The sequence below is a fragment of the Oncorhynchus tshawytscha genome, linkage group LG03 (assembly GCF_018296145.1).
Source record: "Oncorhynchus tshawytscha isolate Ot180627B linkage group LG03, Otsh_v2.0, whole genome shotgun sequence".
NCBI lineage: Eukaryota > Metazoa > Chordata > Actinopteri > Salmoniformes > Salmonidae > Oncorhynchus > Oncorhynchus tshawytscha.
In genome coordinates, this window is record NC_056431.1 from 2,489,825 (window position 1) to 2,517,285 (window position 27,461).

A 27,461-nucleotide genomic window follows, 5' to 3' on the forward strand; every position below is an offset into this window, starting at 1 on the left:
TGAATCAAACATGAACCTTTGTTTTCAGACACCCGGTGAAATAATAAAATTGTTGATTATGTCAACGTAACCCAAAACATTCAATTAAATTAGGGGTTTAAGGCATACCCTATATTTGACTATTTAATTACATCACAATATTGTTATCTACTCCAGAGCCAGTAAGAATACAGGAAGTCAACTGTTACTGTGAAGGTTAAATAGAGCCACATATAGAACCATCTCCAAGATGAAGCCTCCTACCCAGCAACATGAAACAACAAAGATAATATCCAAATAATGATACTGTATCGCAGGTCTCCATAAAGAACCATCTCCAAGATGAAGCATCCTACCCAGCAACATGAAACAAAGACAATATCCAAATAATGATACTGTATCGCAGGTCTCCATAGAGAACATATTGGACAATATTGAAGATGAAAATTAAGATTAGCCATAGTCCAGCAATCGCCTAGTTTTAGATTAAATCTGCCGTAGAGTCCACCATTTACACAAGCACACGCAACGTAACATGCAAGCCAAGGGGGCCCATTGTATAATTTCCTACTAACGAAGAAACCGGAAGTGTGATTGTTTTGTTCTGTAGAAGGTGTTATGGCGGCGCCAGTGGAGGGAATTTCAAAAGTGAGCAGATCCTGCTAAATAGAGTCAATCTAACCTCATGTATTAACAGTGAAAACTACAAGAAACGCGTGAGCTGTCATTCGGGACGCTTCCTCATAACAGTAAGCGGAGAATAAACGACATGATTGAATTTGCATAGCTTTAGTTAACGTTAGCTAGCTAATTAGCCAAACAAACCCTATAACGTTAGCTGGCTAGTAGTACAACAAGTAAAGTTAGCTGGCTAACTGACTGGTGAACTTTCTAGCATGTCTGCTGTCGTCGTTAGTTAGCTAGCTGGCTGTGTGCTGAAAGCTCCCACTGAATGGAATCTAGCCAGAGATCTAACGTTAGCTAGATAACGTAACATCGTCATATCTGGTTGGAAGTGTAAAGTTAACGTTATTCAACCTACACTACAGATCCAACAATGGTAAGGGACTGGGTTGGGCATAGGACTCAAAATATGTTCAGTTTGCTCCATCAGAAAGGTTAGGTTAGGGGGTGTTCGGCAAAGTGATAATGTAACTGCCATTCAGAACCATACAAAATATTATGGGCATTGACTGCCTTTGCCTTGTATCTTACCTAACATCAGTAACAGAGCCTTCACCCAAAGATAAAGACCCAGACTGGTGACCTAAGATGACCAGAGTAGGTCCCCTGCAGCAGCGTCCTCTAGCAGGGTGCAGTGACCCAGACATCTGGCTGGTCCCCCTGCCTGCCCCGGTGCCCCTGGTCCCCGCTAGCCTCCTGCGGTGCCCGGAACTGGACCTGTCTCTCCCCCTCAGCCCAGACCCGCCACGGCCCAACCCGGCTAGCCTGCTGAGAGGACGCAGCCACCGGCAGGTCAGTCTGACACATATACACACACACACACACTGACGGACAGTCACAGATGGTGCTTTTCTCAGTTGTCAAGACAGCCGTAGAAATGATGAGAGATCTGTGTGTGTCGGTCTGTGTTTTTGGAGAGACATCACTGAAGTGTGTGCCCCTGACTCTACAGGTGCGATTTGTCTCCGAGGTGCCTGTGGTTGACATGGTGATAGCAGAGCCTAGCAAAGACCCTCCACCTTGGCAATGCCCTGGACACTCCAGCAGTTACTCAAAGGGGAAAAGACTCCATGGTAACTAACCCTCCTGGTCTAGAGTCTGATGTACTCATGTTCCCCTGCACAGGAGTTGCATGCATCAACCAATGGTTGTGTGCCACGTCATGGACTGTGCCGTCGCACCAGATTGCTATAGCGTGATGTGGTTAGGCTGATACATGAAATACCTATCCGGGTGTTATAAGATCTGGCATGAGTCAGCCATGTCTGAGCAGAGGACTGGTCAATATCTCTTCCTGTATTCCTCACATAGGTGGAGAACTGCGTTGGAGGGCAAGGTCAGAACCCAATGAGGAGGCTCCCTGTGAGGAGAGGGGTGGCAGCCTCCCTGAAAGGGCGGAGTTAAATACTACTCTGGCTCTGAGGGCTGAGCTAGATAACGTGGCAGGGGCAGAGTTTAACTCCCAGAAGGCCGTGCAGGAGCAACTACAGAAGTCAGACAGAACCAAGAACAGCATCAGCGCCCGGGCTACAGAGGGTAGCACACAGAAACACACACATGCCGACATTAACACACACACACACAGAACACACACATGCAGATATAAACACACACAGAAACATACACAGAAACACACACATGCAGACATAAACACACACCACACACTAACTAAGTGTATGTCCTGTCTTTGTCTATAGGGCTGAATGTCCCTCCATCCCAGCACCTCTACAGGGCATTGGTCAATGTGAATGTGGAGGAGGAGGAGGTTATCAGCCAGGCTCTACGTGACAGGCTTCAGCTGGTCTCGCCCACATGCAGCCATGGCAACAAGGCAAGTCTCTCTCACTGACCCCATCTGATTACATTTATGTGTGTGTAAGTAATATGTAAATAAAGGTGTGTGTAGAGCGAAAGCACTCATGACCTGCAACTAGTCCATAACTGTATTTGTAATCCGTGTGTGTGTGAGCAGAAAGAGGACAGTCCTGACCTGCAGGTTTTCTTCAGGGGGGATCTGCTGAGAGAGAAGCCCCTCCTACCAGGGGAGGAGATTACCATACCACGCCCCCAGCCCATCCCACGCCCCGCAGACACAACCTTCGACCTCTACCACAGACACACATGCTGGGAGGCTGGACCCTGACACACACACTTACTCTGAACCTCTAGACTGAAAGGCCCTGTCCCAAAACTTAAGAAGAGCATTATCCCTTCTTTCCCTCCCTACCTCCGTCATTCTCAGATATAAATATTATATTTTAAACTAATTTAAGATATTAAAGGAATGAACCTGTATCATGTTGATGAGCGATCTTTACTGCTTGCGTGTGTGCTTGAGCCTTCGTTTCGTTTGTGCTTGCTTGCATGCGTGTACGAGTTGTGGGTGTTGGAGAGCAAGGGAGGAGGTAGAGGAGGGAGAGATTGTCCAGGGATCGAAGACGGCTGCGAGGTGAGTACACAGCTTCAATTCACACTGCTGGGTGTGTACTGTTTGTAACGGGGGTATAGAGAGCAATAGTAATGGTGTCTCTTGTAGACACTAACGGAAGCTAACTCTGCCATGGCTTGTTGGCCAAAGCCTATGGGGACATGTATGGGTTTGAGGATAAATGCCGAAGCATTTATGTAATCAAAACGAGCACAAAGGCATTATCAAATCAAAGTTTGCTTGTCACGTCCGCCGAATACAACAGGTGTAAACCTTACAGTGATATGCTTACTTACCGGCCCTAACCAACAGTGCCATTTTTAAGTAAAAAATAGGTATTAGGTGAACAATAGATAAATAAAAAAACAACAGTAAAAAGACAGTGAAATAACAGTAAATAAACCGAAGTGAAATAACAGTAGCGAGGCTATATACAGTAGCGAGGCTAGTAGCGAGGCTATATACAGTAGCGAGGCTATAACTCAGACATGTAATGTTAACTGACTGATGATATTCTATGCATAAGATCTCCTAAGCCTGTGTTAACCTCAGACCTTATTTTCTGCGTTTATCCCAAAACGCTATTCTTTCCCCATTTAATTTCCCCAATAGGAATGGCTGAACGAACCAGAGGTTACAGTGTGTTTATCATGTAGTGTTGTTGTGTGTGTAACACATTGGTGTAACAGGGAGTTTTGTGTTGGTGTGTGATTGATAACATCGAGCAAGTCCTTTCCCTACCACAGGATAACATGTTTGTGTTTCAGTGGTGGGAACAATTCTGTCATTTTGTGAAAATGGTACTCCATCTCCCAGATTAACTCAATTGACATGGAATTGAGCCCAAATCTCCTAGATGTGTTGTGTTTTACATCTCCTAGATGTGTTGTGTTTTACATCTCCTAGATGTGTTGTGTTTTACATCTCCTAGATGTGTTGTGTTTTACATCTCCTAGATGTGTTGTGTTTTACATCTCCTAGATGTGTTGTGTTTTACATCTCCTAGATGTGTTGTGTTTTACATCTCCTAGATGTGTTGTGGTTCAGGATCATCTCCAGTTAGAATCCATCAGCCTACGTCACCCTGTGCTGTAACCTGGGTGATATAGACCATCCACACTTTCTCTCTCTCTCTCACACACAGGCACGCTTGTACCATCTCAGCTCACCTCTCTCTCTCACGCACACACCCCAGTCTCTGAGACCCGGGCATCTCTCTCTGACCATGGACGTGTCAGCGCTGGGCAGTGGGAGCAGCTGTTCAGAGGATTGTGTGCTAGGGTCTGGCTGTCTGGAGGACTGTGGGAACCAGAGTGACCAGACTGACTGGGAATGGGAGGACTTCAGTGGGGCTGAGCTGGTGTGTGTGACAGCCGTGTGTGTGCTGCTGCTGGCCCTGGGCATCACAGGAAATATGTTAACCATCCTAGTAGTTTGGCTCCGGCCACACCTGAGAAGCACCACCTACCTCTACCTGAGTAGTATGGCCGTCTCCGACCTCCTCATACTGCTTCTGATGCCTTTAGATCTGTACTACAAGGTAAGGGGGGGGTCTCTCTAGCTATGGAGGTTCCCTCCCTGGGGTTTAGCTAGCTGATACTGCGTGTGTGTGTGATTTGTGTTTCTCTCTCTCTAGCTGTGGAGGTTCTGGCCCTGGGGGTTAGACGATATAGTGTCTGAGCTGGGTTGTGTGTGTGTGTAACCTATCTGTGTGTCCGTCCCTCTAGCTGTGGAGGTTCCGGCCCTGGGATCTGGGTGATGCAGTGTGTAAGCTGAGTGTGTTCATCAGTGAGAGTTGTACCTACTCCTCCATCCTCCACATCACCGCCCTTTCTCTGGAGCGCTACCTCGCTGTCTGTCGACCACTCACAGCCAAGACCCTGGTCACACGGACCCGCGTCCGCACTCTCATTGGCTGCCTGTGGGTTGTGGCCGTGATCAGCGCCGGGCCGGTGTTTGCTATAGTAGGGGTAGAGGAGCTGGGGGAGGTGAGGGGAGAGCGAGTGTCGCTGTACGGACTACGCCGTCTCCTCAGGCCTGCTGGGGGCCATGATGTGGCTCTCCAACCTCTACTTCCTGGTGCCACTGGGCATTCTGGGAGTTGTGTATGGCCTGATCGGCAGGAAGCTTTGGCTCCGCCCACAACGCAGCAGCCGAGACCGCGCCCAGCGACACACCATCAAGATGCTCGGTGAGGCTGTGAGAGAGTCTCTGTATTTTAAAGTTACTTTGATTTACTGGTTTGGGCCTCAGCAATACTACAGCTAAGCAGCTATTGTGAACCAACTATATCACACATACAGTAATAATGAGTTCTAATGTCAACTCTTTCTGTCGCTCCATCCCATATTCTCCTCTCTCTCTAGGGATGATCGTGCTGGCGTTTGTTCTGTGTTGGCTGCCGTTCCTCTGCTCACAGGATGTTGTGTGTGATGCCTCTGCTCACAGGGTGTTGTGTGTGTGTTGCCTCTACTCACATGGTGTTGTGTGTGTGATGCCTCTGCTCACAGGATGTTGTGTGTGTGATGCCTCTGTTCACAGGATGTTGTGTGTGATGCCCCTACTCACAGGGTGTTGTGTGTGTGATGCCTCTGGTCACAGGATGTAGTGTGTGATGCCTCTGCTCACAGAATGTTGTGTGTGATGCCTCTGGTCACAGGGTGTTGTGTGTGTGATGCCTCTACTCACAGGGTGTTGTGTGTGTGATGCCTCTACTCATAGGGTGTTGTGTGTGTGATGCCTCTACTCACAGGGTGTTGTGTGATGCCTCTGTTCACAGGGTGTTGTTTGATGCCTCTGTTCAGGGTGTTGTGTGATGCCTCTGCTCACAGGGTGTTGTGTGATGCCTCTGGGTGTTGTTTGATGCCTCTGCTCACAGGGTGTTGTTTGATGCCTCTGCTCACAGGGTGTTGTTTGATGCCTCTGTTCACAGGGTGTTGTGTGTGTGATGCCTCTGTTCACAGGGTGTTGTTTGATGCCTCTACTCACAGGGTGTTGTTTGATGCCTCTGTTCACAGGGTGTTGTGTGTGTGATGCCTCTGTTCACAGGGTGTTGTTTGATGCCTCTGCTCACAGGGTGTTGTTTGATGCCTCTGTTCACAGGGTGTTGTTTGATGCCTCTGCTCACAGGGTGTTGTTTGATGCCTCTGCTCACAGGGTGTTGTGTGATGCCTCTGTTCACAGGGTGTTGTGTGTGTGATGCCTCACCCGTTGTGTTGTGTGTGTCTGTCTGTGTTTGTATGAATGTGTAGTTTCACAGGGCATGTCACCTATAGTCACTAGATGACCATGCTAAACAGAACAAAAGTGTAAGAGTGTATATAGAAAAGCACTTTAACTATTTGTTAGTCTGGTCATCCTCAGATTTGATGTGGTTTACATATATATTCAATCAAACCCCCCCCTAAAAAGTTTGATTTTATACTTAGTGATGTTCACAATTTCCCTGAGGGGTCTATGGAGCCCGTCAGCCAATAAGGTAGCCCTACAGGTTAGTTTGGCCAGTTTGGAGAACGCTGCAGTTTTACCACATTCTTCTTAAGTGAAAAGTTGTTAAATGAATAACTCCAGTCAGAATAAGAGGTATTTACGCTCATTCAAAGACATTAGACATATGCAGGGATTTCTCCTCTCTGTATGTTTTCTGTTGTTGTTGTTTTATAGGGGAAGTCCAGGAAGAACCAGAGCAAAATGGGGGATTGGTTACAATGGTGATACATTCATGTGAAGTAATTATTAACTTTAGATAATATATATGCCTATTATAATTCGTTCAGTAACTAGTTCACATGAAGAAGAGAACAGAACATTGCAGTTTCCATTTCCAACAGATCAAGAGGGACAAGGAGAGGAAAGGGGAGGGGAGAGTGGTGTGGTAATCAATGTTTAAAACCAACAGCCCATCCCTCTCTTCCTCACTCCCTCTCTCTCTCTGTCTCTGACTGTCCAGCTCCTCGCACAACTTCGGTGAGTGAAAACTAAACCTAGTAAAACATGTACCTGAGTGCCTCGCTGATAAAAACCTTCAGTTTGTTTTAGCTGTGTTTATCTATGATGTGTTAGATGTGCCAAATTATACTTTCTCATCTGGTGGTTTACAACATTTATTTGCAATTGTGTGTAGTTCTAGTTATCAGATGGGCAGTCAGAGGGGTGGTAAGAAGGTGTGTCTGGTTGGATGCCTTCTGGTCCTGGGGCAGCTGACCATGACTCAGAGAGAGATCAGTGGAGTGCACCACAGTGACTGGGATTGTTCCTTACAACTATAATGTTGTGCTTACCATGTTTGTACTGTATGGTTGCTTCAACGTCCTTATTTGACCGCACTTACTGCAAGTCACACTGGAGAGGAGGGTCAGCTAAAAGAGGGATTCACATTACAGACGTTTCCTTAAACTTCACACTACCTTGACTAAGAAGCTTCACACCACCTTGACTACGGGTAGGCAGAGAAAGAGAGAAGAGAGAGAGCAACCTCCCTACATAGTGGCGAGATATGGGAAGGGACAGAGTGAAGAGACACACCTTAAGCAAACGAGATAGATAGAGGGTGGAGACAGGTGAGGGGTGGGGGAGGTGCTGGGATTTCTATGTTATCGTTTGCCTGAAATTACCAACGCGCCTTTCTGCCTGCCCACCAATTTCCTCCCATCTGTCTTTTTGTCTATGTGTCTGTCCCTCTCTCTCTATATATATATATATATATATACTTCTCTCTTTCTCTCCTTAAAATCCCCCAGAGTTAATGAGAGAGACATGCAAGGGCGTTGGCTAGAGCCATGTCTGTTTGTGTTTAAACAACTCAGCCCCCTCTTCTCTTCCTTTCTCCACTCCATATCCGCTTCTCTCTTCCTTCTCCCGCCGCCTCTCTCCCTATGTCTCCATCTCTCCGCCTCTCTCCCTCTCTAATTGCCTCTGTTGCGTTGCTCTCCATCTCTCCTCCCCCTCTCTTTCTCTTCCTTTGTGGTAGAGATGTAGAACCTGTTTGCAGAAGTGGGGCGTGGTGTGTGTGTAGTTAAGTCTTTGCTTCGTGTGCAACAACCGTTAATATTCTTTAAACCCTCTATTCAACCTGAACCTTATGTTTAAACATGATTAAACCAGTGCCAACGTGACTTTATTTCCCAGACATTTATGGAATGGTGACCCGGATGTAAGATAAAAATAGATTTGAATTGATAATACTGTAAAGTAATAACCTAAATTTGTACCTCCATTCTCTCTCTGGCTCTGTCTCTGTGTGTGTGTGTGTGTGTGTGTGTGTGTGTGTGTGTGTGTGTGTGTGTGTGTGTGTGTGTGTGTGTGTGTGTGTGTGTGTGTGTGTGTGTATGTGTGTTGTAGTCACCATGTCACAGGTCCAGCAGGCTATGGCATTGCTCATCTCAGCCTTCCACAAGTACTCTGGCAAGGAGGGCGACAAGACGACCCTGAGCAAGGGAGAACTCAAAGATCTGCTTTACGCTGAGCTTGGAGAGATCTTGGGGGTGAGTGGATCCTAGGAACAGTTCAGTTCAATCATGCTTTATTAGCAGCACGACCAAATACAATACTGCTAAAGACAGACACTATTGAAATATTGAATTGCTTGGAACATCACAAACACATGACCCACCTCATCCAATAGAATAACTTAATCTCTCACACCTTTATAAACACATAACAACTGTGTGGATTCTAGTTTTAACTTCTGAAATCAAAGTCTCACCCATTACCTCTCTCTCTCTCTCTCTCTCTCTGATCATTATAACAGAAAAACACTGACCAGGCAAAGATTGACAAGATCTTCAAAGATCTGGACGCTAACTCAGATGGCAGTGTGGACTTCCAGGAGTATGTCACACTGGTGGCCTGCCTCACCATGGTGTGCAATGAGTTCTTCACCAAGAAGTGAAACAGCTCCCCCTGCCCACTCTCCACAGAACAGCAGCTCTTGCTCCATGAGTGAATTCATGATAAGATTAGCAAGATTCTCAATGCAGGTTCAGAGGGTCAGAGATGCAGGTTTACACACATACACAAAAAGGGTTGGGTTGATTATACACACCACACATAGACAGGACACAGATGCTACAATCTCATGAGATGGAGAGGAAGCTCTTTTTACTTAACTAGGCAAGTCAGTTGAGAATAAATTCTTATTTTCAATGACAGGGTAGGAACAGTGGGTTAACTGCCTGTTCAGGGGCAGAACAACAGATTTGTACCTTGTCAGCTCAGGGTTTTGAACTTGCAACCTTTTGGTTACTAGTCCAACTCTCTAACCACTAGGCTACCTTGCCACCTTTGGTTTGTTTAAAGTAAAAGCGAAATAAACTATTTTAATATGTTTGGAAGAAAGCTGACTTATCATTTGTGCAGGTGTGTGTGTGTTTGTACATGTGTGATTGTGATTGTGCATGTGTGATTGGCTGTGTATGTCCTAAATAGGATATAGCAACTAACATGAATCAAACATGAACCTTTGTTTTCAGACACCCGGTGAAATAATAAAATTGTTGATTATGTCAACGTAACCCAAAACATTAAATTAAATTAGGGGTTTAAGGCATACCCTATATTTGACTATTTAATTACATCACAATATTGTTATCTACTCCAGAGCCAGTAAGAATACAGGAAGTCAACTGTTACTGTGAAGGTTAAATAGAGCCACATATAGAACCATCTCCAAGATGAAGCCTCCTACCCAGCAACATGAAACAACAAAGATAATATCCAAATAATGATACTGTATCGCAGGTCTCCATAAAGAACCATCTCCAAGATGAAGCATCCTACCCAGCAACATGAAACAAAGACAATATCCAAATAATGATACTGTATCGCAGGTCTCCATAGAGAACATATTGGACAATATTGAAGATGAAAATTAAGATTAGCCATAGTCCAGCAATCGCCTAGTTTTAGATTAAATCTGCCGTAGAGTCCACCATTTACACAAGCACACGCAACGTAACATGCAAGCCAAGGGGGCCCATTGTATAATTTCCTACTAACGAAGAAACCGGAAGTGTGATTGTTTTGTTCTGTAGAAGGTGTTATGGCGGCGCCAGTGGAGGGAATTTCAAAAGTGAGCAGATCCTGCTAAATAGAGTCAATCTAACCTCATGTATTAACAGTGAAAACTACAAGAAACGCGTGAGCTGTCATTCGGGACGCTTCCTCATAACAGTAAGCGGAGAATAAACGACATGATTGAATTTGCATAGCTTTAGTTAACGTTAGCTAGCTAATTAGCCAAACAAACCCTATAACGTTAGCTGGCTAGTAGTACAACAAGTAAAGTTAGCTGGCTAACTGACTGGTGAACTTTCTAGCATGTCTGCTGTCGTCGTTAGTTAGCTAGCTGGCTGTGTGCTGAAAGCTCCCACTGAATGGAATCTAGCCAGAGATCTAACGTTAGCTAGATAACGTAACATCGTCATATCTGGTTGGAAGTGTAAAGTTAACGTTATTCAACCTACACTACAGATCCAACAATGGTAAGGGACTGGGTTGGGCATAGGACTCAAAATATGTTCAGTTTGCTCCATCAGAAAGGTTAGGTTAGGGGGTGTTCGGCAAAGTGATAATGTAACTGCCATTCAGAACCATACAAAATATTATGGGCATTGACTGCCTTTGCCTTGTATCTTACCTAACATCAGTAACAGAGCCTTCACCCAAAGATAAAGACCCAGACTGGTGACCTAAGATGACCAGAGTAGGTCCCCTGCAGCAGCGTCCTCTAGCAGGGTGCAGTGACCCAGACATCTGGCTGGTCCCCCTGCCTGCCCCGGTGCCCCTGGTCCCCGCTAGCCTCCTGCGGTGCCCGGAACTGGACCTGTCTCTCCCCCTCAGCCCAGACCCGCCACGGCCCAACCCGGCTAGCCTGCTGAGAGGACGCAGCCACCGGCAGGTCAGTCTGACACATATACACACACACACACACACACACACTGACGGACAGTCACAGATGGTGCTTTTCTCAGTTGTCAAGACAGCCGTAGAAATGATGAGAGATCTGTGTGTGTCGGTCTGTGTTTTTGGAGAGACATCACTGAAGTGTGTGCCCCTGACTCTACAGGTGCGATTTGTCTCCGAGGTGCCTGTGGTTGACATGGTGATAGCAGAGCCTAGCAAAGACCCTCCACCTTGGCAATGCCCTGGACACTCCAGCAGTTACTCAAAGGGGAAAAGACTCCATGGTAACTAACCCTCCTGGTCTAGAGTCTGATGTACTCATGTTCCCCTGCACAGGAGTTGCATGCATCAACCAATGGTTGTGTGCCACGTCATGGACTGTGCCGTCGCACCAGATTGCTATAGCGTGATGTGGTTAGGCTGATACATGAAATACCTATCCGGGTGTTATAAGATCTGGCATGAGTCAGCCATGTCTGAGCAGAGGACTGGTCAATATCTCTTCCTGTATTCCTCACATAGGTGGAGAACTGCGTTGGAGGGCAAGGTCAGAACCCAATGAGGAGGCTCCCTGTGAGGAGAGGGGTGGCAGCCTCCCTGAAAGGGCGGAGTTAAATACTACTCTGGCTCTGAGGGCTGAGCTAGATAACGTGGCAGGGGCAGAGTTTAACTCCCAGAAGGCCGTGCAGGAGCAACTACAGAAGTCAGACAGAACCAAGAACAGCATCAGCGCCCGGGCTACAGAGGGTAGCACACAGAAACACACACATGCCGACATTAACACACACACATGCAGATATAAACACACACAGAAACATACACAGAAACACACACATGCAGACATAAACACACACCACACACTAACTAAGTGTATGTCCTGTCTTTGTCTATAGGGCTGAATGTCCCTCCATCCCAGCACCTCTACAGGGCATTGGTCAATGTGAATGTGAATGTGGAGGAGGAGGAGGTTATCAGCCAGGCTCTACGTGACAGGCTTCAGCTGGTCTCGCCCACATGCAGCCATGGCAACAAGGCAAGTCTCTCTCACTGACCCCATCTGATTACATGTATGTGTGTGTAAGTAATATGTAAATAAAGGTGTGTGTAGAGCGAAAGCACTCATGACCTGCAACTAGTCCATAACTGTATTTGTAATCCGTGTGTGTGTGAGCAGAAAGAGGACAGTCCTGACCTGCAGGTTTTCTTCAGGGGGGATCTGCTGAGAGAGAAGCCCCTCCTACCAGGGGAGGAGATTACCATACCACGCCCCCAGCCCATCCCACGCCCCGCAGACACAACCTTCGACCTCTACCACAGACACACATGCTGGGAGGCTGGACCCTGACACACACACTTACTCTGAACCTCTAGACTGAAAGGCCCTGTCCCAAAACTTAAGAAGAGCATTATCCCTTCTTTCCCTCCCTACCTCCGTCATTCTCAGATATAAATATTATATTTGAAACTAATTTAAGATATTAAAGGAATGAACCTGTATCATGTTGATGAGCGATCTTTACTGCTTGCGTGTGTGCTTGAGCCTTCGTTTCGTTTGTGCTTGCTTGCATGCGTGTACGAGTTGTGGGTGTTGGAGAGCAAGGGAGGAGGTAGAGGAGGGAGAGATTGTCCAGGGATCGAAGACGGCTGCGAGGTGAGTACACAGCTTCAATTCACACTGCTGGGTGTGTACTGTTTGTAACGGGGGTATAGAGAGCAATAGTAATGGTGTCTCTTGTAGACACTAACGGAAGCTAACTCTGCCATGGCTTGTTGGCCAAAGCCTATGGGGACATGTATGGGTTTGAGGATAAATGCCGAAGCATTTATGTAATCAAAACGAGCACAAAGGCATTATCAAATCAAAGTTTGCTTGTCACGTCCGCCGAATACAACAGGTGTAAACCTTACAGTGATATGCTTACTTACCGGCCCTAACCAACAGTGCCATTTTTAAGTAAAAAATAGGTATTAGGTGAACAATAGATAAATAAAAAAACAACAGTAAAAAGACAGTGAAATAACAGTAGCGAGGCTATAAACCGTAGCGAGGCTATATACAGTAGCGAGGCTATATACAGTAGCGAGGCTATATACAGTAGCGAGGCTATATACAGTAGCGAGGCTATATACAGTAGCGAGGCTATAACTCAGACATGTAATGTTAACTGACTGATGATATTCTATGCATAAGATCTCCTAAGCCTGTGTTAACCTCAGACCTTATTTTCTGCGTTTATCCCAAAACGCTATTCTTTCCCCATTTAATTTCCCCAATAGGAATGGCTGAACGAACCAGAGGTTACAGTGTGTTTATCATGTAGTGTTGTTGTGTGTGTAACACATTGGTGTAACAGGGAGTTTTGTGTTGGTGTGTGATTGATAACATCGAGCAAGTCCTTTCCCTACCACAGGATAACATGTTTGTGTTTCAGTGGTGGGAACAATTCTGTCATTTTGTGAAAATGGTACTCCATCTCCCAGATTAACTCAATTGACATGGAATTGAGCCCAAATCTCCTAGATGTGTTGTGTTTTACATCTCCTAGATGTGTTGTGTTTTACATCTCCTAGATGTGTTGTGTTTTACATCTCCTAGATGTGTTGTGTTTTACATCTCCTAGATGTGTTGTGTTTTACATCTCCTAGATGTGTTGTGTTTTACATCTCCTAGATGTGTTGTGTTTTACATCTCCTAGATGTGTTGTGGTTCAGGATCATCTCCAGTTAGAATCCATCAGCCTACGTCACCCTGTGCTGTAACCTGGGTGATATAGACCATCCACACTTTCTCTCTCTCTCTCACACACAGGCACGCTTGTACCATCTCAGCTCACCTCTCTCTCTCACGCACACACCCCAGTCTCTGAGACCCGGGCATCTCTCTCTGACCATGGACGTGTCAGCGCTGGGCAGTGGGAGCAGCTGTTCAGAGGATTGTGTGCTAGGGTCTGGCTGTCTGGAGGACTGTGGGAACCAGAGTGACCAGACTGACTGGGAATGGGAGGACTTCAGTGGGGCTGAGCTGGTGTGTGTGACAGCCGTGTGTGTGCTGCTGCTGGCCCTGGGCATCACAGGAAATATGTTAACCATCCTAGTAGTTTGGCTCCGGCCACACCTGAGAAGCACCACCTACCTCTACCTGAGTAGTATGGCCGTCTCCGACCTCCTCATACTGCTTCTGATGCCTTTAGATCTGTACTACAAGGTAAGGGGGTCTCTCTAGCTATGGAGGTTCCCTCCCTGGGGTTTAGCTAGCTGATACTGCGTGTGTGTGTGATTTGTGTTTCTCTCTCTCTAGCTGTGGAGGTTCTGGCCCTGGGGGTTAGACGATATAGTGTCTGAGCTGGGTTGTGTGTGTGTGTAACCTATCTGTGTGTCCGTCCCTCTAGCTGTGGAGGTTCCGGCCCTGGGATCTGGGTGATGCAGTGTGTAAGCTGAGTGTGTTCATCAGTGAGAGTTGTACCTACTCCTCCATCCTCCACATCACCGCCCTTTCTCTGGAGCGCTACCTCGCTGTCTGTCGACCACTCACAGCCAAGACCCTGGTCACACGGACCCGCGTCCGCACTCTCATTGGCTGCCTGTGGGTTGTGGCCGTGATCAGCGCCGGGCCGGTGTTTGCTATAGTAGGGGTAGAGGAGCTGGGGGGAGGTGAGGGGGAGAGCGAGTGTCGCTGTACGGACTACGCCGTCTCCTCAGGCCTGCTGGGGGCCATGATGTGGCTCTCCAACCTCTACTTCCTGGTGCCACTGGGCATTCTGGGAGTTGTGTATGGCCTGATCGGCAGGAAGCTTTGGCTCCGCCCACAACGCAGCAGCCGAGACCGCGCCCAGCGACACACCATCAAGATGCTCGGTGAGGCTGTGAGAGAGTCTCTGTATTTTAAAGTTACTTTGATTTACTGGTTTGGGCCTCAGCAATACTACAGCTAAGCAGCTATTGTGAACCAACTATATCACACATACAGTAATAATGAGTTCTAATGTCAACTCTTTCTGTCGCTCCATCCCATATTCTCCTCTCTCTCTAGGGATGATCGTGCTGGCGTTTGTTCTGTGTTGGCTGCCGTTCCTCTGCTCACAGGATGTTGTGTGTGATGCCTCTGCTCACAGGGTGTTGTGTGTGTGTTGCCTCTACTCACATGGTGTTGTGTGTGTGATGCCTCTGCTCACAGGATGTTGTGTGTGTGATGCCTCTGTTCACAGGATGTTGTGTGTGATGCCCCTACTCACAGGGTGTTGTGTGTGTGATGCCTCTGGTCACAGGATGTAGTGTGTGATGCCTCTGCTCACAGAATGTTGTGTGTGATGCCTCTGGTCACAGGGTGTTGTGTGTGTGATGCCTCTACTCACAGGGTGTTGTGTGTGTGATGCCTCTACTCATAGGGTGTTGTGTGTGTGATGCCTCTACTCACAGGGTGTTGTGTGATGCCTCTACTCACAGGGTGTTGTGTGATGCCTCTGCTCACAGGGTGTTGTTTGATGCCTCTGCTCACAGGGTGTTGTGTGATGCCTCTGCTCACAGGGGGTTGTTTGATGCCTCTGTTCACATGGTGTTGTGTGTGTGATGCCTCTACTCACAGGGTGTTGTTTGATGCCTCTGTTCACAGGGTGTTGTTTGATGCCTCTACTCACAGGGTGTTGTTTGATGCCTCTGCTCACAGGGTGTTGTTTGATGCCTCTGCTCACAGGGTGTTGTGTGATGCCTCTGTTCACAGGGTGTTGTGTGTGTGATGCCTCACCCGTTGTGTTGTGTGTGTCTGTCTGTGTTTGTATGAATGTGTAGTTTCACAGGGCATGTCACCTATAGTCACTAGATGACCATGCTAAACAGAACAAAAGTGTAAGAGTGTATATAGAAAATCACTTTAACTATTTGTTAGTCTGGTCATCCTCAGATTTGATGTGGTTTACATATATATTCAATCAAACCCCCCCCTAAAAAGTTTGATTTTATACTTCGTGATGTTCACAATTTCCCTGAGGGGTCTATGGAGCCCGTCAGCCAATAAGGTAGCCCTACAGGTTAGTTTGGCCAGTTTGGAGAACGCTGCAGTTTTACCACATTCTTCTTAAGTGAAAAGTTGTTAAATGAATAACTCCAGTCAGAATAAGAGGTATTTACGCTCATTCAAAGACATTAGACATATGCAGGGATTTCTCCTCTCTGTATGTTTTCTGTTGTTGTTGTTTTATAGGGGAAGTCCAGGAAGAACCAGAGCAAAATGGGGGATTGGTTACAATGGTGATACATTCATGTGAAGTAATTATTAACTTTAGATAATATATATGCCTATTATAATTCGTTCAGTAACTAGTTCACATGAAGAAGAGAACAGAACATTGCAGTTTCCATTTCCAACAGATCAAGAGGGACAAGGAGAGGAAAGGGGAGGGGAGAGTGGGGTGTGGTAATCAATGTTTAAAACCAACAGCCCATCCCTCTCTTCCTCACTCCCTCTCTCTCTCTGTCTCTGACTGTCCAGCTCCTCGCACAACTTCGGTGAGTGAAAACTAAACCTAGTAAAACATGTACCTGAGTGCCTCGCTGATAAAAACCTTCAGTTTGTTTTAGCTGTGTTTATCTATGATGTGTTAGATGTGCCAAATTATACTTTCTCATCTGGTGGTTTACAACATTTATTTGCAATTGTGTGTAGTTCTAGTTATCAGATGGGCAGTCAGAGGGGTGGTAAGAAGGTGTGTCTGGTTGGATGCCTTCTGGTCCTGGGGCAGCTGACCATGACTCAGAGAGAGATCAGTGGAGTGCACCACAGTGACTGGGATTGTTCCTTACAACTATAATGTTGTGCTTACCATGTTTGTACTGTATGGTTGCTTCAACGTCCTTATTTGACCGCACTTACTGCAAGTCACACTGGAGAGGAGGGTCAGCTAAAAGAGGGATTCACATTACAGACGTTTCCTTAAACTTCACACTACCTTGACTAAGAAGCTTCACACCACCTTGACTACGGGTAGGCAGAGAAAGAGAGAAGAGAGAGAGCAACCTCCCTACATAGTGGCGAGATATGGGAAGGGACAGAGTGAAGAGACACACCTTAAGCAAACGAGATAGATAGAGGGTGGAGACAGGTGAGGGGTGGGGGAGGTGCTGGGATTTCTATGTTATCGTTTGCCTGAAATTACCAACGCGCCTTTCTGCCTGCCCACCAATTTCCTCCCATCTGTCTTTTTGTCTATGTGTCTGTCCCTCTCTCTCTCTATATATATATATACTTCTCTCTTTCTCTCCTTAAAATCCCCCAGAGTTAATGAGAGAGACATGCAAGGGCGTTGGCTAGAGCCATGTCTGTTTGTGTTTAAACAACTCAGCCCCCTCTTCTCTTCCTTTCTCCACTCCATATCCGCTTCTCTCTTCCTTCTCCCGCCGCCTCTCTCCCTATGTCTCCATCTCTCCGCCTCTCTCCCTCTCTAATTGCCTCTGTTGCGTTGCTCTCCATCTCTCCTCCCCCTCTCTTTCTCTTCCTTTGTGGTAGAGATGTAGAACCTGTTTGCAGAAGTGGGGCGTGGTGTGTGTGTAGTTAAGTCTTTGCTTCGTGTGCAACAACCGTTAATATTCTTTAAACCCTCTATTCAACCTGAACCTTATGTTTAAACATGATTAAACCAGTGCCAACGTGACTTTATTTCCCAGACATTTATGGAATGGTGACCCGGATGTAAGATAAAAATAGATTTGAATTGATAATACTGTAAAGTAATAACCTAAATTTGTACCTCCATTCTCTCTCTGGCTCTGTCTCTGTGTCTGTGTGTGTGTGTGTGTGTGTGTGTGTGTGTGTGTGTGTGTGTGTGTGTGTGTGTGTGTGTGTGTGTGTGTGTGTGTATGTGTGTTAGTCACCATGTCACAGGTCCAGCAGGCTATGGCATTGCTCATCTCAGCCTTCCACAAGTACTCTGGCAAGGAGGGCGACAAGACGACCCTGAGCAAGGGAGAACTCAAAGATCTGCTTTACGCTGAGCTTGGAGAGATCTTGGGGGTGAGTGGATCCTAGGAACAGTTCAGTTCAATCATGCTTTATTAGCAGCACGACCAAATACAATACTGCTAAAGACAGACACTATTGAAATATTGAATTGCTTGGAACATCACAAACACATGACCCACCTCATCCAATAGAATAACTTAATCTCTCACACCTTTATAAACACATAACAACTGTGTGGATTCTAGTTTTAACTTCTGAAATCAAAGTCTCACCCATTACCTCTCTCTCTCTCTCTCTCTCTCTGATCATTATAACAGAAAAACACTGACCAGGCAAAGATTGACAAGATCTTCAAAGATCTGGACGCTAACTCAGATGGCAGTGTGGACTTCCAGGAGTATGTCACACTGGTGGCCTGCCTCACCATGGTGTGCAATGAGTTCTTCACCAAGAAGTGAAACAGCTCCCCCTGCCCACTCTCCACAGAACAGCAGCTCTTGCTCCATGAGTGAATTCATGATAAGATTAGCAAGATTCTCAATGCAGGTTCAGAGGGTCAGAGATGCAGGTTTACACACATACACAAAAAAGGGTTGGGTTGATTATACACACCACACATAGACAGGACACAGATGCTACAATCTCATGAGATGGAGAGGAAGCTCTTTTTACTTAACTAGGCAAGTCAGTTGAGAATAAATTCTTATTTTCAATGACAGGGTAGGAACAGTGGGTTAACTGCCTGTTCAGGGGCAGAACAACAGATTTGTACCTTGTCAGCTCAGGGTTTTGAACTTGCAACCTTTTGGTTACTAGTCCAACTCTCTAACCACTAGGCTACCTTGCCACCTTTGGTTTGTTTAAAGTAAAAAGCGAAATAAACTATTTTAATATGTTTGGAAGAAAGCTGACTTATCATTTGTGCAGGTGTGTGTGTGTTTGTACATGTGTGATTGTGATTGTGCATGTGTGATTGGCTGTGTATGTCCTAAATAGGATATAGCAACTAACATGAATCAAACATGAACCTTTGTTTTCAGACACCCGGTGAAATAATAAAATTGTTGATTATGTCAACGTAACCCAAAACATTAAATTAAATTAGGGGTTTAAGGCATACCCTATATTTGACTATTTAATTACATCACAATATTGTTATCTACTCCAGAGCCAGTAAGAATACAGGAAGTCAACTGTTACTGTGAAGGTTAAATAGAGCCACATATAGAACCATCTCCAAGATGAAGCCTCCTACCCAGCAACATGAAACAACAAAGATAATATCCAAATAATGATACTGTATCGCAGGTCTCCATAAAGAACCATCTCCAAGATGAAGCATCCTACCCAGCAACATGAAACAAAGACAATATCCAAATAATGATACTGTATCGCAGGTCTCCATAGAGAACATATTGGACAATATTGAAGATGAAAATTAAGATTAGCCATAGTCCAGCAATCGCCTAGTTTTAGATTAAATCTGCCGTAGAGTCCACCATTTACACAAGCACACGCAACGTAACATGCAAGCCAAGGGGGCCCATTGTATAATTTCCTACTAACGAAGAAACCGGAAGTGTGATTGTTTTGTTCTGTAGAAGGTGTTATGGCGGCGCCAGTGGAGGGAATTTCAAAAGTGAGCAGATCCTGCTAAATAGAGTCAATCTAACCTCATGTATTAACAGTGAAAACTACAAGAAACGCGTGAGCTGTCATTCGGGACGCTTCCTCATAACAGTAAGCGGAGAATAAACGACATGATTGAATTTGCATAGCTTTAGTTAACGTTAGCTAGCTAATTAGCCAAACAAACCCTATAACGTTAGCTGGCTAGTAGTACAACAAGTAAAGTTAGCTGGCTAACTGACTGGTGAACTTTCTAGCATGTCTGCTGTCGTCGTTAGTTAGCTAGCTGGCTGTGTGCTGAAAGCTCCCACTGAATGGAATCTAGCCAGAGATCTAACGTTAGCTAGATAACGTAACATCGTCATATCTGGTTGGAAGTGTAAAGTTAACGTTATTCAACCTACACTACAGATCCAACAATGGTAAGGGACTGGGTTGGGCATAGGACCCAAAATATGTTCAGTTTGCTCCATCAGAAAGGTTAGGTTAGGGGGTGTTCGGCAAAGTGATAATGTAACTGCCATTCAGAACCATACAAAATATTATGGGCATTGACTGCCTTTGCCTTGTATCTTACCTAACATCAGTAACAGAGCCTTCACCCAAAGATAAAGACCCAGACTGGTGACCTAAGATGACCAGAGTAGGTCCCCTGCAGCAGCGTCCTCTAGCAGGGTGCAGTGACCCAGACATCTGGCTGGTCCCCCTGCCTGCCCCGGTGCCCCTGGTCCCCGCTAGCCTCCTGCGGTGCCCGGAACTGGACCTGTCTCTCCCCTCAGCCCAGACCCGCCACGGCCCAACCCGGCTAGCCTGCTGAGAGGACGCAGCCACCGGCAGGTCAGTCTGACACATATACACACACACACACACTGACGGACAGTCACAGATGGTGCTTTTCTCAGTTGTCAAGACAGCCGTAGAAATGATGAGAGATCTGTGTGTGTCGGTCTGTGTTTTTGGAGAGACATCACTGAAGTGTGTGCCCCTGACTCTACAGGTGCGATTTGTCTCCGAGGTGCCTGTGGTTGACATGGTGATAGCAGAGCCTAGCAAAGACCCTCCACCTTGGCAATGCCCTGGACACTCCAGCAGTTACTCAAAGGGGAAAAGACTCCATGGTAACTAACCCTCCTGGTCTAGAGTCTGATGTACTCATGTTCCCCTGCACAGGAGTTGCATGCATCAACCAATGGTTGTGTGCCACGTCATGGACTGTGCCGTCGCACCAGATTGCTATAGCGTGATGTGGTTAGGCTGATACATGAAATACCTATCCGGGTGTTATAAGATCTGGCATGAGTCAGCCATGTCTGAGCAGAGGACTGGTCAATATCTCTTCCTGTATTCCTCACATAGGTGGAGAACTGCGTTGGAGGGCAAGGTCAGAACCCAATGAGGAGGCTCCCTGTGAGGAGAGGGGTGGCAGCCTCCCTGAAAGGGCGGAGTTAAATACTACTCTGGCTCTGAGGGCTGAGCTAGATAACGTGGCAGGGGCAGAGTTTAACTCCCAGAAGGCCGTGCAGGAGCAACTACAGAAGTCAGACAGAACCAAGAACAGCATCAGCGCCCGGGCTACAGAGGGTAGCACACAGAAACACACACATGCCGACATTAACACACACACATGCAGATATAAACACACACAGAAACATACACAGAAACACACACATGCAGACATAAACACACACCACACACTAACTAAGTGTATGTCCTGTCTTTGTCTATAGGGCTGAATGTCCCTCCATCCCAGCACCTCTACAGGGCATTGGTCAGTGTGAATGTGGAGGAGGAGGAGCTTATCAGCCAGGCACTACGTGACAGGCTTCAGCTGGTCTCGCCCACATGCAGCCATGGCAACAAGGCAAGTCTCTCTCACTGACCCCATCTGATTACATGTATGTGTGTGTAAGTAATATGTAAATAAAGGTGTGTGTAGAGCGAAAGCACTCATGACCTGCAACTAGTCCATAACTGTATTTGTAATCCGTGTGTGTGTGAGCAGAAAGAGGACAGTCCTGACCTGCAGGTTTTCTTCAGGGGGGATCTGCTGAGAGAGAAGCCCCTCCTACCAGGGGAGGAGATTACCATACCACGCCCCCAGCCCATCCCACGCCCCGCAGACACAACCTTCGACCTCTACCACAGACACACATGCTGGGAGGCTGGACCCTGACACACACACTTACTCTGAACCTCTAGACTGAAAGGCCCTGTCCCAAAACTTAAGAAGAGCATTATCCCTTCTTTCCCTCCCTACCTCCGTCATTCTCAGATATAAATATTATATTTGAAACTAATTTAAGATATTAAAGGAATGAACCTGTATCATGTTGATGAGCGATCTTTACTGCTTGCGTGTGTGCTTGAGCCTTCGTTTCGTTTGTGCTTGCTTGCATGCGTGTACGAGTTGTGGGTGTTGGAGAGCAAGGGAGGAGGTAGAGGAGGGAGAGATTGTCCAGGGATCGAAGACGGCTGCGAGGTGAGTACACAGCTTCAATTCACACTGCTGGGTATGTACTGTTTGTAACGGGGGTATAGAGAGCAATAGTAATGGTGTCTCTTGTAGACACTAACGGAAGCTAACTCTGCCATGGCTTGTTGGCCAAAGCCTATGGGGACATGTATGGGTTTGAGGATAAATGCCGAAGCATTTATGTAATCAAAACGAGCACAAAGGCATTATCAAATCAAAGTTTGCTTGTCACGTCCGCCGAATACAACAGGTGTAAACCTTACAGTGATATGCTTACTTACCGGCCCTAACCAACAGTGCCATTTTTAAGTAAAAAATAGGTATTAGGTGAACAATAGATAAATAAAAAAACAACAGTAAAAAGACAGTGAAATAACAGTAGCGATGCTATATACAGTAGCGAGGCTATATACAGTAGCGAGGCTATAACTCAGACATGTAATGTTAACTGACTGATGATATTCTATGCATAAGATCTCCTAAGCCTGTGTTAACCTCAGACCTTATTTTCTACGTTTATCCCAAAACGCTATTCTTTCCCCATTTAATTTCCCCAATAGGAATGGCTGAACGAACCAGAGGTTACAGTGTGTTTATCATGTAGTGTTGTTGTGTGTGTAACACATTGGTGTAACAGGGAGTTTTGTGTTGGTGTGTGATTGATAACATCGAGCAAGTCCTTTCCCTACCACAGGATAACATGTTTGTGTTTCAGTGGTGGGAACAATTCTGTCATTTTGTGAAAATGGTACTCCATCTCCCAGATTAACTCAATTGACATGGAATTGAGCCCAAATCTCCTAGATGTGTTGTGTTTTACATCTCCTAGATGTGTTGTGTTTTACATCTCCTAGATGTGTTGTGTTTTACATCTCCTAGATGTGTTGTGTTTTACATCTCCTAGATGTGTTGTGTTTTACATCTCCTAGATGTGTTGTGGTTCAGGATCATCTCCAGTTAGAATCCATCAGCCTACGTCACCCTGTGCTGTAACCTGGGTGATATAGACCATCCACACTTTCTCTCTCTCTCTCACACACAGGCACGCTTGTACCATCTCAGCTCACCTCTCTCTCTCACGCACACACCCCAGTCTCTGAGACCCGGGCATCTCTCTCTGACCATGGACGTGTCAGCGCTGGGCAGTGGGAGCAGCTGTTCAGAGGATTGTGTGCTAGGGTCTGGCTGTCTGGAGGACTGTGGGAACCAGAGTGACCAGACTGACTGGGAATGGGAGGACTTCAGTGGGGCTGAGCTGGTGTGTGTGACAGCCGTGTGTGTGCTGCTGCTGGCCCTGGGCATCACAGGAAATATGTTAACCATCCTAGTAGTTTGGCTCCGGCCACACCTGAGAAGCACCACCTACCTCTACCTGAGTAGTATGGCCGTCTCCGACCTCCTCATACTGCTTCTGATGCCTTTAGATCTGTACTACAAGGTAAGGGGGGGTCTCTCTAGCTATGGAGGTTCCCTCCCTGGGGTTTAGCTAGCTGATACTGCGTGTGTGTGTGATTTGTGTTTCTCTCTCTCTAGCTGTGGAGGTTCTGGCCCTGGGGGTTAGACGATATAGTGTCTGAGCTGGGTTGTGTGTGTGTGTGTGTAACCTATCTGTGTGTCCGTCCCTCTAGCTGTGGAGGTTCCGGCCCTGGGATCTGGGTGATGCAGTGTGTAAGCTGAGTGTGTTCATCAGTGAGAGTTGTACCTACTCCTCCATCCTCCACATCACCGCCCTTTCTCTGGAGCGCTACCTCGCTGTCTGTCGACCACTCAGCCAAGACCCTGGTCACACGGACCCGCGTCCGCACTCTCATTGGCTGCCTGTGGGTTGTGGCCGTGATCAGCGCCGGGCCGGTGTTTGCTATAGTAGGGGTAGAGGAGCTGGGGGAGGTGAGGGGAGAGCGCGAGTGTCGCTGTACGGACTACGCCGTCTCCTCAGGCCTGCTGGGGGCCATGATGTGGCTCTCCAACCTCTACTTCCTGGTGCCACTGGGCATTCTGGGAGTTGTGTATGGCCTGATCGGCAGGAAGCTTTGGCTCCGCCCACAACGCAGCAGCCGAGACCGCGCCCAGCGACACACCATCAAGATGCTCGGTGAGGCTGTGAGAGAGTCTCTGTATTTTAAAGTTACTTTGATTTACTGGTTTGGGCCTCAGCAATACTACAGCTAAGCAGCTATTGTGAACCAACTATATCACACATACAGTAATAATGAGTTCTAATGTCAACTCTTTCTGTCGCTCCATCCCATATTCTCCTCTCTCTCTAGGGATGATCGTGCTGGCGTTTGTTCTGTGTTGGCTGCCGTTCCACGTTGGTCGGACGTTGTTCTCTGTGACTCTGGGCTCCAGCGCTGATATGTACTACATCTCTCAGTACTTTAACCTGGTCTCCTTTGTGTTGTTCTACCTCAGTGCTGCTGTCAACCCTATCCTCTACAACACCATGTCAGCACGCTACCGCCACGCTGTCCACAGCCTGCTGCGCTCACACACCCCCCGCTCCCACCACCCCCCACCCACGCCACAACACTCTACCACCACCCTGTAATTCACACACACCCCGCTCCCACCACCCCCACTCACGCCACAACACTCTACCACCACCCTGTAACTCACACACACCCCGCTCCCACCACCCCCCACTCACCTCACAACACTCTACCACCACTCACGGACACACACACACACAGAAAACCTTGGAGATGGATGGAGGAATAAGACTTTGTTTAGAGGCACATTGTCTTTAGTGAGACATACTGTCAGATTTATTGTATAATATTTGGTTCATATATATTTGCCATTTTGATGACTGTTGGTTCTAAACCCCTGAAGGTGTGTGTGTTCTCAGAGTGATGTGTAATAAACTGTAATTCCAGCCTTTTGTCTTTGTGGTACTTTAGCTCTGGTGTGTGTGTGTGTGTGTGTGTGTGTGTTTGTGTGTCACCATGGTGACTGGTGAGGGTAAGAATGGCCCCTGGGGAGTATTGGCGGGTTGGAAGATTGATTAGAGGGGGTTACTGGGATTATTGGTTAATGTGAGGGAGGGAGGGATGTAAGGTGTGTGTGTGTGTGTGTGTGTGTGTAGCAGTAGGAGGTTGCAGCCTTTGAGTTGACAGCGTGCTCAGAGTTCCACTCTGTCTCATCACAGACTGATTTAGCAGACTTGACACCTGCAAGCCCACCCACCCCACTCTCACACTCACACAGCTCAGGCATTTTGCTACACTCACATTAACATCTGCTAACCATGTGTATGTGACAAATACATTTGATTTGATTTAGTAAGTGTAGACATCAATAATGTGAGCCCTCTGTGTGCTGCATAGCGTTACATTAGAAGTGCCCTTTCAAGAAGGCTCACGGTCATTGGCCACAGAAATGACGTCAAATCACGTTATTTGTACAGTAGCTTTGATTGGACTGATCATGTCAACGTCTTACTTTCACAATCTTAGTTTGCAGTCATCATCATGAATCAAGTCTACTGGTAAATCTTTTTTAATCCTTGTCAAATGAACAGAAATAATGAAGAGAAAATATAGATAAAACATATCGGTGCTCATCGGCCATTGGGCATAAATATTACAAAACAATTTGGAGATCGAAAATTCAACAATGAGTGGTTTGTAAGGAATCGATGACAGTGACTAACTGCAAGCTTTGCAACTGGGAAGTCAGGAATAATACATTTTGAACGGTCATTCAACTCGGAATTGTGAATACAGCATCTTTCTCTTTGATGACAACATTTGCCCACGAAGGACAAGTGCGCCACTTTCCAAAAATGTCTTATGCTGCTTCATAAATGATGTAAGATGTCAGAGAGATATGTATACTGTAGCTAAGAAAGTAATACTAGTATACATAAGTGTATGTTGTGTAGTAAGCTGTTAGTAGTCTTACAGTGCCTTGCGAAAGTATTCGGCCCCCTTGAACTTTGCGACTTTTTGCCACATTTCAGGCTTCAAACATAAAGATATAAAACTGTGTTTTTTTGTGAAGAATCAACAACAAGTGGGACACAATCATGAAGTAGAACGACATTTATTGGATATTTCAAACTTTTTTAACAAATCGAAAAATTGGGCGTGCAAAATTATTCAGCCCCCTTAAGTTAATACTTGCTGCGATTACACCTGTAAGTCGCTTGGGGTATGTCTCTATCAGTTTTGCACATCGAGAGACTGAAATTTTTTCCCATTCCTCCTTGCAAAACAGCTCGAGCTCAGTGAGGTTGGATGGAGAGCATTTGTGAACAGCAGTTTTCAGTTCTTTCCACAGATTCTCGATTGGATTCAGGTAGAAGACAAATCTCCGTCCCAGTCTCAGGTCTTTTGCAGACTCCATCAGGTTTTCTTCCAGAATGGTCCTGTATTTGGCTCCATCCATCTTCCCATCAATTTTAACCATCTTCCCTGTCCCTGATGAAGAAAAGCAGGCTCAAACCATGATGCTGCCACCACCATGTTTGACAGTGGGGATAGTGTGTTCAGGGTGATGTGCTGTGTTGCTTTTACGCCAAACATAACGTTTTGCATTGTTGCCAAAAAGTTCAATTTTGTTTTCATCTGACCAGAGCACCTTCTTCCACATGTTTAGTGTGACTCCCAGGTGGCTTGTGGCAAACTTTAAACGACACTTTTTATGGATATCTTTAAGAAATGGCTTTCGTCTTGCCACTCTTCCATAAAGGCCAGATTTGTGCAATATACGACTGATTGTTTTCCTATGGACAGAGTCTCCCACCTCAGCTGTAGATCTCTGCAGTTCATCCAGAGTGATCATGGGCCTCTTGGCTGCATCTCTGATCAGTCTTCTCCTTGTATGAGCTGAAAGTTTAGAGGGACGGCCAGGTCTTGGTAGATTTGCAGTGGTCTGATACTCCTTCCATTTCAATATTATCGCTTGCACAGTGCTCCTTGGGATGTTTAAAGCTTGGGAAATCTTTTTGTATCCAAATCCGGCTTTAAACTTCTTCACAACAGTATCTCGGACCTGCCTGGTGTGTTCCTTGTTCTTCATGATGCTCTCTGCGCTTTTAACGGACCTAGGAGACTATCACAGTGCAGGTGCATTTATACGGAGACCTGATTACACACAGGTGGATTGTATTTCTCATCATTAGTCATTTAGGTCAACACTGGAACATTCAGAGATCCTCACTGAACTTCTGGAGAGAGTTTGCTGCACTGAAAGTAAAGGGGCTGAATAATTTTGCACGCCCAATTTTTCAGTTTTTGATTTGTTAAAAAAGTTTGAAATATCCAATAAATGTCGTCCACTTCATGATTGTGTCCCACTTGTTGTTGATTCTTCACAAAAAAATACAGTTTTATATCTTTATGTTTGAAGCCTGAAATGTGGCAAAAGGTCGCAAAGTTCAAGGGGGCCGAATACTTTCGCAAGGCACTGTA

General features: G+C 46.2%; 6 protein-coding genes and 2 pseudogenes across 10 annotated transcripts; all 8 read left to right on the forward strand.

Annotated features, from left to right (window-relative positions):
• The first annotated feature begins 28 nt into the window (after positions 1-28).
• LOC121841135 (protein phosphatase 1 regulatory subunit 35-like) lies at positions 29-2,958 on the forward strand. Of its 2 annotated transcripts, none has more exons than XM_042307543.1 (6): positions 29-728; positions 1,205-1,455; positions 1,616-1,736; positions 1,975-2,199; positions 2,361-2,494; positions 2,671-2,958. In XM_042307543.1, exons 2-6 carry the CDS (start codon positions 1,252-1,254, stop codon positions 2,830-2,832), a joined length of 846 nt encoding a protein of 281 aa, XP_042163477.1. In that variant the 5' UTR covers positions 29-728; positions 1,205-1,251; the 3' UTR covers positions 2,833-2,958. The 2 variants fall into 2 exon arrangements, with proteins under 2 accessions (XP_042163477.1, XP_042163474.1); XM_042307540.1 differs by having other exon boundaries at positions 108-728; positions 2,636-2,958.
• Positions 2,948-6,843, forward strand: LOC121841116 (annotated as a pseudogene).
• Positions 6,844-6,919: 76 nt separating this feature from the next.
• Positions 6,920-9,108, forward strand: LOC121841151 (ictacalcin-like). The gene is made up of 3 exons (XM_042307617.1): positions 6,920-7,057; positions 8,432-8,574; positions 8,841-9,108. Exons 2-3 carry the CDS (start codon positions 8,437-8,439, stop codon positions 8,979-8,981), a joined length of 279 nt encoding a protein of 92 aa, XP_042163551.1. The 5' UTR covers positions 6,920-7,057; positions 8,432-8,436; the 3' UTR covers positions 8,982-9,108.
• Positions 9,109-9,562: 454 nt separating this feature from the next.
• On the forward strand, positions 9,563-12,490 carry LOC121841131 (protein phosphatase 1 regulatory subunit 35-like). 2 transcript variants are annotated; one of them, XM_042307533.1, is made up of 6 exons: positions 9,563-10,261; positions 10,738-10,988; positions 11,157-11,277; positions 11,516-11,740; positions 11,887-12,026; positions 12,168-12,490. In XM_042307533.1, the coding sequence occupies exons 2-6, from the start codon at positions 10,785-10,787 to the stop codon at positions 12,336-12,338; spliced, it is 861 nt and encodes a 286-aa protein (XP_042163467.1). In that variant the 5' UTR covers positions 9,563-10,261; positions 10,738-10,784; the 3' UTR covers positions 12,339-12,490. The 2 variants fall into 2 exon arrangements, with proteins under 2 accessions (XP_042163467.1, XP_042163470.1); XM_042307536.1 differs by having other exon boundaries at positions 12,203-12,490.
• LOC121841112 (growth hormone secretagogue receptor type 1-like) lies at positions 12,480-16,435 on the forward strand. Of its 3 annotated transcripts, XR_006080140.1 has the most exons (5): positions 12,480-12,644; positions 13,803-14,198; positions 14,383-14,848; positions 15,024-16,255; positions 16,358-16,435. XR_006080140.1 is itself a non-coding variant. In XM_042307501.1 (4 exons), the coding sequence occupies exons 1-4, from the start codon at positions 12,480-12,482 to the stop codon at positions 16,274-16,276; spliced, it is 1,113 nt and encodes a 370-aa protein (XP_042163435.1). In that variant the 3' UTR covers positions 16,277-16,395. The 3 variants fall into 3 exon arrangements, 2 of the variants coding, with proteins under 2 accessions (XP_042163435.1, XP_042163431.1); XM_042307501.1 differs by having other exon boundaries at positions 16,191-16,395; XM_042307497.1 differs by lacking the exon at positions 16,358-16,435 and having other exon boundaries at positions 15,024-16,335.
• On the forward strand, positions 16,396-18,851 carry LOC112237738 (ictacalcin). Its single transcript, XM_042307601.1, has 3 exons — positions 16,396-16,495; positions 17,854-17,996; positions 18,263-18,851. The coding sequence occupies exons 2-3, from the start codon at positions 17,859-17,861 to the stop codon at positions 18,401-18,403; spliced, it is 279 nt and encodes a 92-aa protein (XP_042163535.1). The 5' UTR covers positions 16,396-16,495; positions 17,854-17,858; the 3' UTR covers positions 18,404-18,851.
• A 135-nt stretch (positions 18,852-18,986) lies between these two features.
• On the forward strand, positions 18,987-21,899 carry LOC112237747 (protein phosphatase 1, regulatory subunit 35). The gene is given in 7 exon segments (XM_024406349.2): positions 18,987-19,685; positions 20,162-20,341; positions 20,344-20,411; positions 20,572-20,692; positions 20,931-21,155; positions 21,302-21,435; positions 21,577-21,899. Coding segments are annotated over 6 exon segments (852 nt in total). The 5' UTR covers positions 18,987-19,685; positions 20,162-20,208; the 3' UTR covers positions 21,748-21,899.
• A 583-nt stretch (positions 21,900-22,482) lies between these two features.
• LOC121841122 lies at positions 22,483-24,924 on the forward strand (annotated as a pseudogene).
• Positions 24,925-27,461: the final 2,537 nt, after the last annotated feature.